Source organism: Trachurus trachurus (genome assembly GCF_905171665.1).
Source record: "Trachurus trachurus genome assembly, chromosome: 12".
Classification (NCBI taxonomy): Eukaryota; Metazoa; Chordata; class Actinopteri; order Carangiformes; family Carangidae; genus Trachurus; species Trachurus trachurus.
This window is the reverse complement of record NC_139908.1, coordinates 28,175,146-28,189,683: the sequence shown is the minus strand read 5'-3', so window position 1 is coordinate 28,189,683 and position 14,538 is coordinate 28,175,146. Positions and strand designations below refer to the sequence as shown.

Here is a 14,538-nt window from a genome sequence, read left to right as displayed (position 1 = left end):
AATGACGACTTTTTTTTCACATTTTATCATGTCAATATAATAGATATAAGTAAATACAATGCAAGTCAACCTTGCTGTCTTTCCTGACCATATTTCTGTCAGAGGCACTTGCTCCTTCTCCTTTCTCTTGTCCTTGTTTTCATCTTAGATGGCAGTTTCAAGCCCAATGCAATGCATATCAATATGAACAGCCATAATCATCAACGACCACCCATCTTCACTATCAGGAATAAGTAATAAGTAACCATTAATAATTAGAAATCAACAAATAACAAAAACTGTATAATTTTCCCTTCCTTCATCAGTACAGATACACCATATGAGGTGAAATGAAATGTTTCACTCTGATTCCTGACACAGCCACTGAGAAGATAAAGTGATGACTCTATAGAACTGTCAGCATCAACATCAGCATCCTGCCAGGAATCAATAATATGCTGAAAACACTTTTCTGAGGATTTAAGTCTTGCCGGTTGGAGAATCTCCCTCCAGCCGTGAGGTTTTCAGCTGAACAACGTCCTCGCAGCACTCTGTGATCCTCTTGGCTGCTCTCCTGGTGAAGTGCACCTTCCCTCGGGCCTTGGTGACGGCGGCGTACTCGTGGGACTTGAGCTTGGTGTAGTAGTCGGAGAACTTGTTGTAGAGGACCGAGATGGGCATGCCGTTGAGGATGACGCCAAAGGAGATGCAGATGCAGGCGAAGATCCGGCCCAGGTTGGTCTCTGGGACCATGTCGCCGTAGCCCACCGTGGAAATACTCACCTGGAAAACCAGACACACAGGCAGAGAGATGAATGTCGACACGGGGACACTATTAGAGGATGAGACACATCGGTAACACTTTACTTGAAGGTATCGTCATAAGACTGACATGTCACATTAAAGATGTTTAGTGCTAGAGCTAAACATTGGCTTAAGCAGCAGCAGAAATGTGAACATTAACTTCTCTCAAGTCACTGTAATGTATTTAATTTGTGCAATTTCTTAATCTAAATTTTGTAGCTGTGTTTATTTATTCATGATATCTACAGTATTCACTGTAGTATTCACTGTATTTGTATTATTGCACTTATTGTATTCAGTATCTTTTATCCTTCTCTAGCCTGACCAGGGACAAAGACTGACCATTAGCTGAAGCTAGACGTCTTGTATGCATCACATTTTTCATTCTTTGTGGCAATGTTGTATGTATCGTCCCTGTTAAATAAACATTAAAATAAAAATAAAATGACACAGTCATGAACGTGTCATAAACATTATGTCAATGTCATAACGTCATTAAAGCAGAAGTAAGCGGTATTTTTGTGTTAATATAAGTCTTAAATAGTTATATCTTCCGACAGCAATCACTTCTATAGAGTGTTTGGTCTGAAACACGGGTCTGTCAGTCACTCTGCTCTGCTGTAAGCCCAGGAGAAAACTTGTCTCGTATCCTACAAGTTTTATCCAATGAGGAGAGAGAACGGCATAAAGGGCTGTGTGTGCAGCCAAGGGATGCGCGTGAATGTGGTGACGTAGGGACGAGGACCAATAGATCCATGACGAGGGCGGGGGCTGCTAACTCCATCGGCTGACAGAAAGTTATGGTGCGTTCAGGGCAACCCGTAACTCGTGTTTTTCCGACCTGTGAAGTCGTACCAGTTCAATCTGGTACGAGTTCACAGGTCAGAAGTTACGAGTGGCCGTTATAGTGACTTTCACAGGTAAAACAGGTCGGAGAAACACGAGTGGGTTGCCTGGAACGCTACTAAGTCGTAAGTCGTGACTTGAAGCTGTAATTTACGGTTTCAAAAGCCTGCCTGGAACGCAGCATTAGCCAAAACGACTGGATTGCTTACTTCTGCTTTAAGTGTCAATCGGTTAACCCTAACCCTAACCCTACAAAAACCGTATGACACTTAATGACAACGTTATGACATTGACATAATGTTCATGACTGTGTCATGTCAGTCTTATGACGATACCTTCAAGTAAAGTGTTACCGACACATCTTAGCCAAGGTTTTAACTTCATTGTTGCTGTTCCCACTTATTAACACAGAGTGGTGGATGACTTTATACACTAAAAAGTGAATATTTCTTGTGACCAACATGGATGCTCCCCTCAGTCTGGTAATTTCTACCAATCTATTTTTTATTTTTTTTTTTTTTGTTCTCCTAATTATCAACTTTGGGTCAATTGCACTATGCTAGTTTTAGACAAATCATTTGTGCTGTCATGACCTTTCCATCCACCAGGCCATGTGTGTGTGTGTGTGTGTGTGTGTGTGTGTGTGTGTGTGTGTGTGTGTGTGTGTGTGTGTGTGTGTGTGTGTGTGTGTGTGTGTGTGTGTGTGTGTGTCTCACAGCGGCCCACCACCATGCATGTGGCATGGAGGTGAAGTTAGTGTTGTAGACGTCATGCTCCACGGTGTAGACCATGGCAGAGAACATGAAGATTCCCATCCCAATGAAGAGAAGCAGACAGCCCACCTGCACACAAACACATCACAATGTCCATTTCCTCTATATGTTAAAGGGATAGTTCAACATTTTGGCAATATGGCCCATTGCCATAATCGCTATAGTCATAGCAGTAGGTTCGTTACCTTTAATTTAATAACAGAACGTTACCAGACAGAGTTGTTTTAGAGGGAAATTCATGCAAAACTGCTGATGCGCATTCGCATCCGTTCAGGGACAGTTTTTCATCATCAGTCTCTGTATTTCCCTCTAAAACAACTCTGTCTGGTAACGTTCTGTTATTATCTCATAGCGTGGTGAATGTGCAGGTCACAACTTGTCCACCAGAGCGTTGTGGAGTTGTTGGATTGTGTATTTGATGAGTTTGATGAGGGAAACCAAGAAATCCCATGAGCCTCCGTAGCGTAGCTCTGAGCAGCTCACGGCTCTGCTCCGCCATTCTAAAAATAGCTTGCACCGACAATTAAAGGTAACGAACCTACTGCTATGACTATAGGGATCATGGCAATGGGCCAATTTGCCAAAAATGTTGAACTATCCCTTTAAATGTGTGTTTGTTAAAGGCCAATTGATCTTGACTCATCTTTATGTCCACACAGACAACTACCCTCTCACATCACCTCAAATGGATTTCCCAGCATTTGCAACCCCTAACCCTTCCTTCACCCATCCTCCAACAACTATAGTCAAAGTGTGAGTGGATAAATCAAATAAAACAGTGTCTTCCTGTGGCTGGTGCAGTCTGACCTGCTGGTAGCACTGTCTCAGTGTGAAGCCAAAGGCTCTGAGGCCTGTCGAGTGACGAGCCAGCTTCAAAATCCTGAAGATTCGCATCAGACGCATGATCCTCAGCACCTGACCCACCTGCAGAGAAACACAGGTCAGATTAAAGCTGCACGCTGAAAGAAATGATTCAGTCAGTCAGAAGTTCCTTTCTGTTTTCAGCAGGTGGCGCTGTGGAAAGAGACACGTCAGTGCAGGTATCTCACCAAACATTTAGTTTGGGTAATATTCAACAATTTAAGAAATAAATAAATATTTCATTTTACTATTAGTTGGTGCTATGAGTATAACCAGAGAGTTTCTAATATTGAGATAGACGTCGTAGACCGGCTCTAGTATAACTAGTGATGCCCCTGAAATGGATGGGGTGGGTATAAAACATGACATCACTTCCTGTTCCCACAAGGGGGCGCTATGATGAGGAGTGAATATTAAAGGGCAACTATGCAAGTCTGGTGGCTTTTCCGCTGTTTTGCTAACCCTCCTCTCCTCCATGTGCATTTGTTTACAACGAAGCCGGCGAAAAATCAATGAATGGAGCGGTGGAAAACGTTACATAACATATACGATGTTACGACGTGTGTTTGTGTCTTTGAGTCTTAACCGTCATGAACAAAAGATTACAGGTTACAGAGCGCGTTTGTGTTGCGGTGCAGAGAGGAGAGCTGGGACATCGGGGCGGTGACCAGGTTCTACACTGATGTTACAAGGTTGGTTTTCAGCCGTAAGACGCCAGGTGAAGACAGAGAGTCTCACTCTCACTGTAACAAGTCACTAGTCACGTAATTAACTACAGGGTTCCTACGCAAGTATGGAAAGTATGGAATTTGATTTTATACATTTCCAGGTCTGTAAAAGTATGGAAAATGGAAACTATTGTATGGAAATATATTTATTTTATTTATCTTATCTTGGTTTGGTCTTATCTGAAGTTATTTGGGTTAATTATTTTATATGCGCTATTAGGCCTATACCTAGCTACAATCTCCTGGAAATTATTTGATTGCATAATGGCATACCCATTCAGAATAATGAAAACAAATGATAAATTGCATGCTTTTTTATATTATGCACCTCTATTTACTAAAATATCACAAATTATTTGATTTTTTTTTTACAGAGAAGTCTGGAAATTAGGGTCTGGAAAAAGTCTAGAATTTGGACATTTCAAATGTGTAGGAACCCTGTAACTATCACAATTACTCCGGAGCTTTTTAATGAAGGTAAAAATGTAGCAGAGCCACGGGAGAAATCCTGCTTAGTTCCTCTTTAACATATGTTTAGGGAAAGACAGGTTGAGGTCATTTGGACAGTGTGTGGTGGAGTGAGACCAATAAACGTAATGTTGAATTAACACTTTAAATCACAAAGGTCTTGAGGTGAGGTTGAAGAAGTCCCTCGGTGGAGTTAGTTTGAGTATGAGTTTCCCAAATTGCAATAACAGCAGCAGTGTGAGGGCCCGTTCACCGGTTCTTGCGTCTTAGATTTTTATTATATCTTGTCCGAACCTCTTTACCTTTCCAACGCGAGCCACTGTCTCGATGTCCCCTGAATGCAGGTGCATGTCCTCGTCCTCGAAGCACTCCAGGACCATCTGCAGGTAGTGCGGCAGGATGGCGATCAGGTCCACAGTGTTCAGGACGCTACGTCCAAAACACTTGAGGTCGGGGGTGGACAGCAGGCGCAGCAGGTACTCCAGGGTGAAGAAAGCGATGCAGAACGTCTCCACGTACTCACCGTAGAATCTGCCACTGAGCTGGCCCGACGCCGTCTGAAAGAGACAGGAAGTAGAACTCCTGTATTTGGACTGAATGGGTTCAAGAAAACAAGCTTGTCCTGAACATATCTAAAACTAACTGCATGATTATAGGCTCAAATTATAATATTGATAGAAATCCGGTATTGAATGTTAAAATGAATGATATATCTATAGACCAGGTAGATGAGACCAAATTGCTGGGAGTGACAGTTGATAACAAATTATCTTGGAAAAAACACATTAAAGCAGATATCAGTGGAATGTTTTTGTTAATATAAGTCCTAAATAGTCCTATTTTCCGTCAGCAATCACTTACATGAAGTATTTCAGCCTAAACACGAGTCTCTCCGTCACTCTGCTCTGCTGTAACCCGAGGAGAAAATTTTCCTTGTGGGATACAAGTGTTATCCAATGAGGAGAGAGAACGGCATGAAGGGCTGTGTGTGCAGCCAAGGGATGCGCGTGAATGTGGTGACGTAGCACGAGGACCAATTGATGCCTGACAAGGGCGGGGGCTGCTAACTCATGGTGCGTTCAAAGAAACTCGTACTTTGTGTTTTTCCTTCCTGTGAAGTCATACCAGTTCGATCTGGTACGAGTTCACGGGTCGGAAGTTACGAGTGGCCGTTATAGGGAACTTTCACAGACAACAGGATGGTAAAAACACGAGCTACGGGTTACCTGGAACGCTACCAAGTCGTAGTTGTGACTTGAAGCTGTAACTTACGGTTTCAAAAGCCTGCCTTGAACGCAGCATTAGCCGAAACGGCCGTGAAGCTGATATCTGCTTTAATAATATGATTGCAAAGATGGGCAGAGGTATATCAATTCTAAGAAGACATGCAACTTTTATGAATCCAAACATCTTGAAAACAGCAATCCAATCGATAATATTATCACATCTCGACTATTGCCCAGCAGTTTGGTCGTATGCCACTGGAGACGTTAAATGTTAAATAAACTACAATGTAATACAGAATAGAGCTGTCCGCATAATACTGAAGTGTGACTACAGGACAAATATCATCTCTATGCACAAGAAACTTAACTGGTTATTGTACTCACTGTTTATTGTTATTAGAAATATACCTGTCCTAAGAGCACCTGCTATTTTGTTTAAAAACCTTGCCTTTAGTGCAGAGAGCCATAAATATATCACAAGACATGCAGCCATAGGAAACTTTACAATACCTAAAGCAAGATCTAACGCCATCAAGCGCACTGTGCTGTATAGAGGTATGAAAGAATGGAATTAACTGCCTAAAAATATCAAACTAACCACTAAAATACTAATAAAAAAGTATTTAGCAAAATAGGAAAACATGGTATATTTATATGTATAATATGTTGTATATTTTTATAGATATATATAGGTTGTTATAATGTGTAAACTGCAGAATGAATCTATGCTGTAGAATGAATGTATATGCAATATGATATGAAGTGTAAGTTGATTGTGAAATAATGCATAAATATATAATATGTAGATATTATGTGTGTGAGAGAACCCGTTTAGTATGTGATGACTTACTAACAAAAAAATGGATAAAGCACAGTAACAAAGTGGAAACGCTCACTCTGATTTTGTTTTGTTAGGTGAGGCATATTGCTCACTTGTTTTTTGTATTTTCTTTGTTTTTAATTTTTTTTTTTAAATGTTTATATAATGTCTCTGTCTTTGTATTATTGAATGTATATTTGACACTGTTGGACCCCAGGAAGAATAGCTGTGGCTTTGCCGCAGCTAATGGGGATCCGTATAATAAACTGTCATTACTCTACATTGGCTCTGATGGTTTGTTCTACTTGGCCTGAAATCATCTGCTCTTCTCACACAGCCACAGATTAAAACACATACTTTGTACTGCATCTCCTCCACTGTGTTGAGAGTCATGGCGACCAGAGAGACCAGGACAAAGACGGAGGATGCAACACCCATCAGCTTGGCAGCGACCGAGGAGAACGGCTTCTCCATCAAGTCCCAGACTTTCTTCCGGGTCGGTCCAAAAGTCAGGCCATCGAACAACTCCTGGTTCTCCTCCATCTTCACCTGCAGATCACCGGACAGAAACACTTCAGTCACAGTGACAGGAGAAATGTCCCTGTCCTCGGACATAAGAGACATCACAGGCAAATCAAATAGAAACAAGAATACAATGCATAAAAAGTACGACGGCATAAAGCCTATGACAAACAAACAGAAACAGAAGATGTGCATTCACAATGAGGACAGAGCTAAATAACCACAACAGACTAAAATGTGAAGATCATGAGCTAAAAACCACACACTAAATGTCAAGAAAACAGAGTGGATCAGAGTGACACCTCTGAGCTGGAAACTGGGCCAAGACAAAGCTTATTCTCTCCATCTGTCAAGACAGCTCTGATTTCTAATGTAGGTCAGCCAGGCTCAGGGTGAAGCAGTAGCTACATCACAGACAAAATGCTACAGTACAGTAAAACCAAACAGCAGCAGTGAGGCTCAGAGGTCATGACCTCTGCAAATTCTTATTTTGCACCGAGAACCTGTCGGGAGGTGGAACCAACAGGTTTGCACACAGATTATGACTTGATGCCTTTGTGGCGTTGTTGTTGGTTGTTGGACTGGACCATTCACTGAAGTGGGACACAGGTTTGGAAAAGGCCTCGTCCAGAGAAGAGCTGATGATCATCACGCACCATCAACACACTCTGAAATGGTCTAACACATTTAGCAAACATGAACTGCCTTTAGGTTAAAGGGATAGTTCACCCAAAATTGCAATTTCACTCATTATCCGTCTTGTATTGAAGCCCCGAAATGCGAAATTGTCCCGAAAAAAATTAAATAAGTCTATATTTCAAGCTTGTTTTGTAGCGGAAGCTTCAAGAAGCTCCTCTTCCCGGTTCGTCAAATTTGGATGAACTGGGAAGAGGACGGACCCTGGTTCATCCAAATTTGACGAACCGGGAAGAGAAGCTTCCGCTACAAACAAGCTTGAAAAATAGACTTATTTAATTTTTTTCGGGACAATTTCGCATTTCAGGGCTTCAATACATTACATTACATTACATACGAGCAGCATGGAGGTATTTGGATGTTTTTTGGTGTGTCTTTTTGTTACGAAGACAGTTGGTATCCATTTGCAACCGTTATATGGACATGCACTGCTACGCCGAGACCCCCTGTAACACAGAGAAGCCACGGAGGACTCTGAAACTTCTCCCAGCCCTTAGTCCACATGAGGGGGAGTAGATAATGAGTGAAATTTCAATTTTGGGTGAACTATCCCTTAAACTTGTTAGCTACGGTCTCCCACACACTTCCCTGGGTTCTATGTTCCCCTCTTACCCTCTGTTCCCCTCATACCCCTGCAGAAAAGGTTCTATGTTCCCCAGTTACCCAAAAAAGGTTCTATATTCCCCGCTCACCTGAAAAAGGGTTCTATGTTCCCCACGTACTGAACAATGGGCTCTATGTTCCCCTCTTATCCAAAAAAGGCAGGAAACATAGCAGTAGCATTAATATGTTGTTTTAACATCTCTAAACACACACAACGGAACATAAACCCTAACCCAACCCTGCTGCGTTCAAAACAACTCGGAAGTCAGAATAAAACTCGGAAATTACAGGTCGGAAACGCGGGTATCATTTCAGAGCTCCGATTTTCCGACTTGATGTCACAACAAACATGGCGGCCCTCGTCTTAAACGGTTAGAATTTAAAAAAAAAAATATTTGTTGAGGTTTTAATGCATATATTTTGTGTATTATTGCAGCATATGAAATATGGGGAGCGTACCTATGTTCCCCATTTTTCCCAAAAAGGGTCGCAATACATACTGGGGAACATAGGACCCTTTTTCAAAAAAAGAGTCCTATGTTCCCCAGTGTTGGTTGATGGACTCTCTCTACTTATCTGGACTCTCTCTATCTATCTGGCCTGTCTAGCCTCTACCTGGTCTTTTTACTAAACTTAACCAACTCCTTTCTTCATTGCCTAAGCCCAACCAATGGGACAATTCCACTTCTCACTCAAAGTCACAACTCAACTTCTCACTCAAAAATAGGCAAAAATCTAAAATGTCACAACCCCACTTCCAGGTATGGGACCAAAAATTGCATGTTCCCCGGGTCCTTTTGGGGAAATGCAGGGAACATAGGACCCTCTTTCTAAAAAAGGGTTCTGTGTTCCCCAGTCAAATACAAAGCTGGAAACATTAGGACCCAGGGAACATAGGGATGATCCCCATAGCCCATTTTTTATGTAAAGATTCAGATTCATGAAGTGTTGACCTGATGATGGCACAAGAGCTAAAAATATCTAAAAATTTTACCAATTTCCTCCAGAACAGGAAGTGGAGTCAACAGTCTGTGACGAAGCTAATTAGCATCAGCCTGCACAGGTGATGAGTGGGAATGAATGATCAGTGATACAAAGGACCGAGTGACCAAAGTTCTGTCTATGTTTAAAATGTCAAAAGCTTGCTGCTACTGTTTCACAGATAATTTCATGGTCCAGAAATAGAAGCGCACCGTCCCACCTCGGCCATCAGCTGCTCCTGTATCTTCAGCTGCTCATTCAGCTCATCGTGCCTCTCCTCAAAGGAGATCCGGCAGCACCGATGGCTGTTTCTGATTCTGACACCCCAGTAGTTTATCTCCTCGAGGAAACTGCGGGGACACAGCTCGTCTTTGATCCAAAGAACTCCAGTTCTGATGGAGACAACAGAGACAGGAGAACATCCAGAGTTTTACAGTGGTCATGAATTAGAGGACACCTCACTGTGTGGACTTGTTCTGTTGTAGCTCACCTGTAAAAGTTGAAGATGTTGTGAAAGATTTTGGGATCTCGATCGAAGAAGAACTCGTTGGTCTGGACGATGTAGTCGTCACACAGGTCCAACTTCCTGCTGTGGTCTGGAGATGTGGCTAACTGGCCAATCCGTGTTTTTGGATACCGGGCGGCTAACCTGTAGGGTAGCTGGTACATCTGGAGGAAAAGGAGGAGACACAAAAACAAAGTGAAGTTAGAGGTAGAAGGGTAAAAAAAGAAAATAGTAAGTAAGTAGTTTGAACCATTGGGAGAATTTAGCTGTGGTACATAGCTGCACATTAGCTACTATGTCAATGAGCACAAGCAGCAGTGTTTGCGCTAGTCAAGTCAAGGTTCGGGGTAACAAAGAAAACATTTACTAAAGGTTTGCATGTATAAAAACATGTGCAAACTTGATATCACCTGCAAACAAATGTATCTACCACCGGTGCACTCAGGATCGCATCTTTCAAATGTGTAAAACAACAACTGCTGACCATTTATCAACTCTGCATTCATGAATAGTACAGCTTGACTGACATGCAATACGATTTACCTGCCTGGAAGTTAAAGGGATAGTTCACCCAAAATTCAGTCCCTTCTCTGAGTTACAGGGGGGTCCGCGCAGCAGTATTTTAGAAATTGTTCAGAAAAAAATTAAATAAGTCAGCGGAAGCTCCCAGTGTCTCATCTCACTGCTCTTCCTGTGTCCGTGCAAATCTCGCGTGATTTGCACTGACCGGCGGAACAATTTCTCATGTCGGGGCTTCAATTCAAGAGGGACATTACAGACGAGCAGTATGGAGGTATTTGGATGTTTTTTGTTGTGTCTTTTTGGATGAAGAAAGTTGGTATCCATTGACAACCATTATATGGACAAATACTGCTGCGTGGACCCCCCCTAACTCAGAGAAGGAACGGAGGACTCTGAAAATTCTCACAGCTCTCTAGGCCCCGTCCATACGAACCCGGGTATTTTTGAAACCGTGTGTTTCTCTACACGGTTTTGCCTTTCGTCCACACGTAACCGCAGAACTGGGCTCCTGAAACCGGAGTTTTTTGTAACCGGAGTCCAGGGTGAACTTTTTTGAAAACTCCGGTTTCAGCTTCACGTGTGGACAGGAAAACCGGACATTTTTCAGAAATCCCTGCCCTCCCTAGTTACTGTTGCTAGCACGTCAAGTTCTCGACGCTGACCATGCGCTGACCACTCAGACGCTCCTGTGAATATCAATAATCACTAAACATTCGGACACTAATACAAAACCGCGTGGTCACCATATGTGGTACATGCTGCTATTCCGACATGCCGCTATTTCGACATTGACTTCTAATTTTATTTTTCAAGCGTCCCACTATTCCTAGATTCTTTTTTTCATTGTCGGAGTAGGGGCACTTTACTATTTTTCAAACATTCCGCTTTTCCGACATTGATTGATTAGGCTACGTTATAGTCAGACCTGTCCTGATTTTTTTTCTTCATCTGAGACACTGTTTCTCATACACAAATACATAGGCCTATAAGAGAGAAGAAAAAACAAACCCTCCAAGTTTAAAAACACACCGGCAGCAGCACCCCTGATCTGCAGCTACTGAGACTGTTATTATTCTGTCACTGAAGTCGCTGAAGAGAGAATAACTTTGTTGCTGCTCCACAGAGCGCACATGGCTAATTAATATGCACGTGCTGACCATATATGGTTGTGTCCAGTTTGATTTATCCAAGAGAAATTGCGGAGAGTTGTGCATGCACAGTTTGATAGATCTGAAAAAGGTGTAAATATTTTGGGTGTCTTTTCTCCGTAGGCCTAAGCAAAACATTTAGTAGCAGCAGTTTTACACTGCTTACTTACAGTTTTGATAAATGAGGCCCCAGGCCCTAAGCCCAGAGCCCAGACGCTCACAGATGCAGCTCTCCGCTGTCCGTGGTGCTGAAGGTGACAGGTTAACTTGACAAACAAACTGCAGCATAGTTCTGTTTGTTTATCATGTGTGTTAGTTTTGTTTGCGACTTGATAGTTGAGTTGTTGAAATTAAGAACATCACTCCCTCATCAAACCGGTGACAGGCATGCTGAAAAGAAAAGAGAGAGAGACGCGCCTGGGTATCGCAGCTGTAAAAAAAAAAAAAAAAAAAATCGGAATAGCGGTATCAAAAAGTGTCGGACTACCGGCATGTCTAGATAGAGGGATGTCGTCTAATAGCGGGATGTCTAAATAGAGACATGTCGGAATAGCGGGCGGACCCCACCATGCTGATATGGCTAAAATAGGCTTTTATCAAATTGTAAATTGCGGTCACTTCCCCACTGTTTTGCTTCCTTCCGTCCTGTACATTTGTTTTAAATGAAGCCTTTCAGAATCAATCAGTGGATCGATGGATTATCGTTACGATGTGTGTATTTGTGTATTTTCGTATCTGTAAACAAGAGATTACGGGTGGGGTGTGTTAGTAGCGCGGACTCGCGGTGCCGGTCAGTTAGAGCTGTTTGAGCCTCCACTCTCTCTGTACAAGTTACAGCTGCTTTCCTGTTAGGAGTGATATCACCACGCTTTGGAATGCACATGAAGACGGATTTGCGGTTTCATGTGGACGGAGTTATTTTTTATCACACCGGTGGTGTGGACGCGAATTTTTTTTTAACCGGGGTCCAGAAAAGTTCGGTTTCAAAAATACCCGTGTTCGTGTGGACTAGGCCTTATTAGTCGACATGAGGGTGAGGAGATAATGAGTGAAATTTGTATTTTGGATGAACTGTCCCTTTAACTGCAGTGATTGTGCCCAGCATTACACTCACACAAATGGAGAGACACAAGCACAATGAGAAAGTAGGCCTATGTATAGAGAGTGAGTTATGTCTGTCCATGTCATGCCATTTTGGAACTGTTGGATGCACTAAAGACTGAGTTGGAGGCAAAACCTGCCATTCCAAGCTGCTCTTGCATTTCTGCATTCCCTTGCATCTGGCTCATTCCAATGAACTGTTGCTGTTTCTGCTGAGATCTCCCCTGAAAGCCGTTTTTTTGGGGAGTGCTGTCTTAAAGCTTTGTTGCACATCTCTTCTTCAGTGCTCTCCTCTCCTCCTCCTCCATTCCCCAGCAACCATCCGCTTGGATGCCTATTAATAACACAGCTGGCTGCCAGAAGGTGACAGAAGAGCTAAGGGGCAAAGTGCCACACACTTAACCCACATCTGGCATCTGTGGGTTCAGATGCCCCTGCTGTTACTGCTGATCCCCTACAGGTGGTGCCAGTGTGTAGCTGGAGAACTGATGGAACAGCTGCTGGAGAATCTGCTGAGTGAGTGAGTGAGTGTATGGGAGTAATTCAATATACAGTGAAGCCAAAAACAACTTTAGCATGTGTTTGAGTGGAAGTTACCGTTCCTCCGACATTGATGTTGAGAATGAAGTGTTTGGATGGAGAGATCAACAGATGAGAGGAAGGCGCTTGGAACTGATCCTCTTCCTCCTCGTATTCATATTCATCATAAAGATCATAGATGTCTCTGCCCAGGTTCTTCACAAATAAAACAAAAGCTTCATGTGGATCAATTCAACATTTGAACCTTTTCTACAACATAAATGAGATGTTTAAAAATCAAACTCAAAATAAAATGGAGAAAACGCAAATACTTAAATCACTAATAAAGAGTAGGAGAGAGAAAAATATTCAAAGAATAAAATGACAAGAGGACTCATTAGAAAGACATTTAAAATCTCATATTGATGCAAATAAAAATCAACAATATCGCAAAAATAGCTTTGATTTCATTTCATTTAAAATGGAACTGGAACCAATCCAGATCTGTGAGTTCTGATGAACATGACCAGTTGGCATCTCTAAACAGCAGACTCTGTATAACATCTTAAAAACTACAAATGAAATGAAATTTTATCACCAACAATTCTTGATATCACCCGCTTCCATTCTCTCAAATGTGACAAATTGAACTTTGGTCATATAGAGCAGATCATATTGACATGAAGACATGTAGAAAGTGTCTGACCTGCATGGAGCTCCATGGCTTAAAGGTGGAGGTGAATTCCAGATAGTCGACCAGCTCTTCCACAGCTTGAGTCTTGCTGCCGGGTTTGTAGCTGGGAAACAAACTCCTGCTCCGGGCTCTGAGGTGAGTCAACATGGTCGATGCTGAACGGTTTGAAATCTAAAAGTTATTCACCTGCATGGAGAGACATCCCAGCAAAAACACTCACACACAAACAAACAGTCACGTGGTTGGATCTTGCACATTTGCACAAAACCTCGATCGCAAATAAACAAGGCAAGACAAATGGGTAAGGAGGATGCATCAGCGGATGGTAAATGCTGCGGGAGAAGTCATGCAGACTGATTGTGATGGTGTGATGCAGCTGACTGAGATGATCTGGGTGCTTAAGTTTTAAATACTATTATCCGCTCACATCCATCTCTGAATCTCTCCCTCCCTCTGCTCACTCTGACAGCAAGTTACAATTCAACACACGTGGTAATCTGGGGCTGGACAGGTTGGTTGTTGTTACTGTCTCTCATTCATGAAGCATGAGCAGAACAAATTTGTGTGTGAACTGTTCGCAGAAGGAGATGTAGGCCTAGAACATTTCAGAATTCATCAGTATTTTAGTTGCTACTATCAAAATCTACACCCGATCGTGGCCAGGGCCGTTGTATAGGGGAGAAAGGTGATGATAATTCTAGGGGCCCAGCGCCCAGTAGTCTAATCTTTGTATGACTGAATT

General features: G+C 42.4%; 1 protein-coding gene across 1 annotated transcript; it reads right to left on the bottom strand.

The window, feature by feature from the left end:
• Window positions 1–459: 459 nt before the first annotated feature.
• Window positions 460–13,943, bottom strand: kcnv2a (potassium channel, subfamily V, member 2a; the record flags this gene model as incomplete). Its single annotated transcript, XM_083982958.1, has 9 exons — window positions 460–762; window positions 2,346–2,471; window positions 3,210–3,326; window positions 4,762–5,016; window positions 6,863–7,054; window positions 9,528–9,699; window positions 9,798–9,976; window positions 13,181–13,318; window positions 13,809–13,943. The coding sequence occupies 9 exons, from the start codon at window positions 13,941–13,943 to the stop codon at window positions 460–462; spliced, it is 1,617 nt and encodes a 538-aa protein (XP_083839084.1).
• Between the last annotated feature and the right edge of the window lie 595 nt (window positions 13,944–14,538).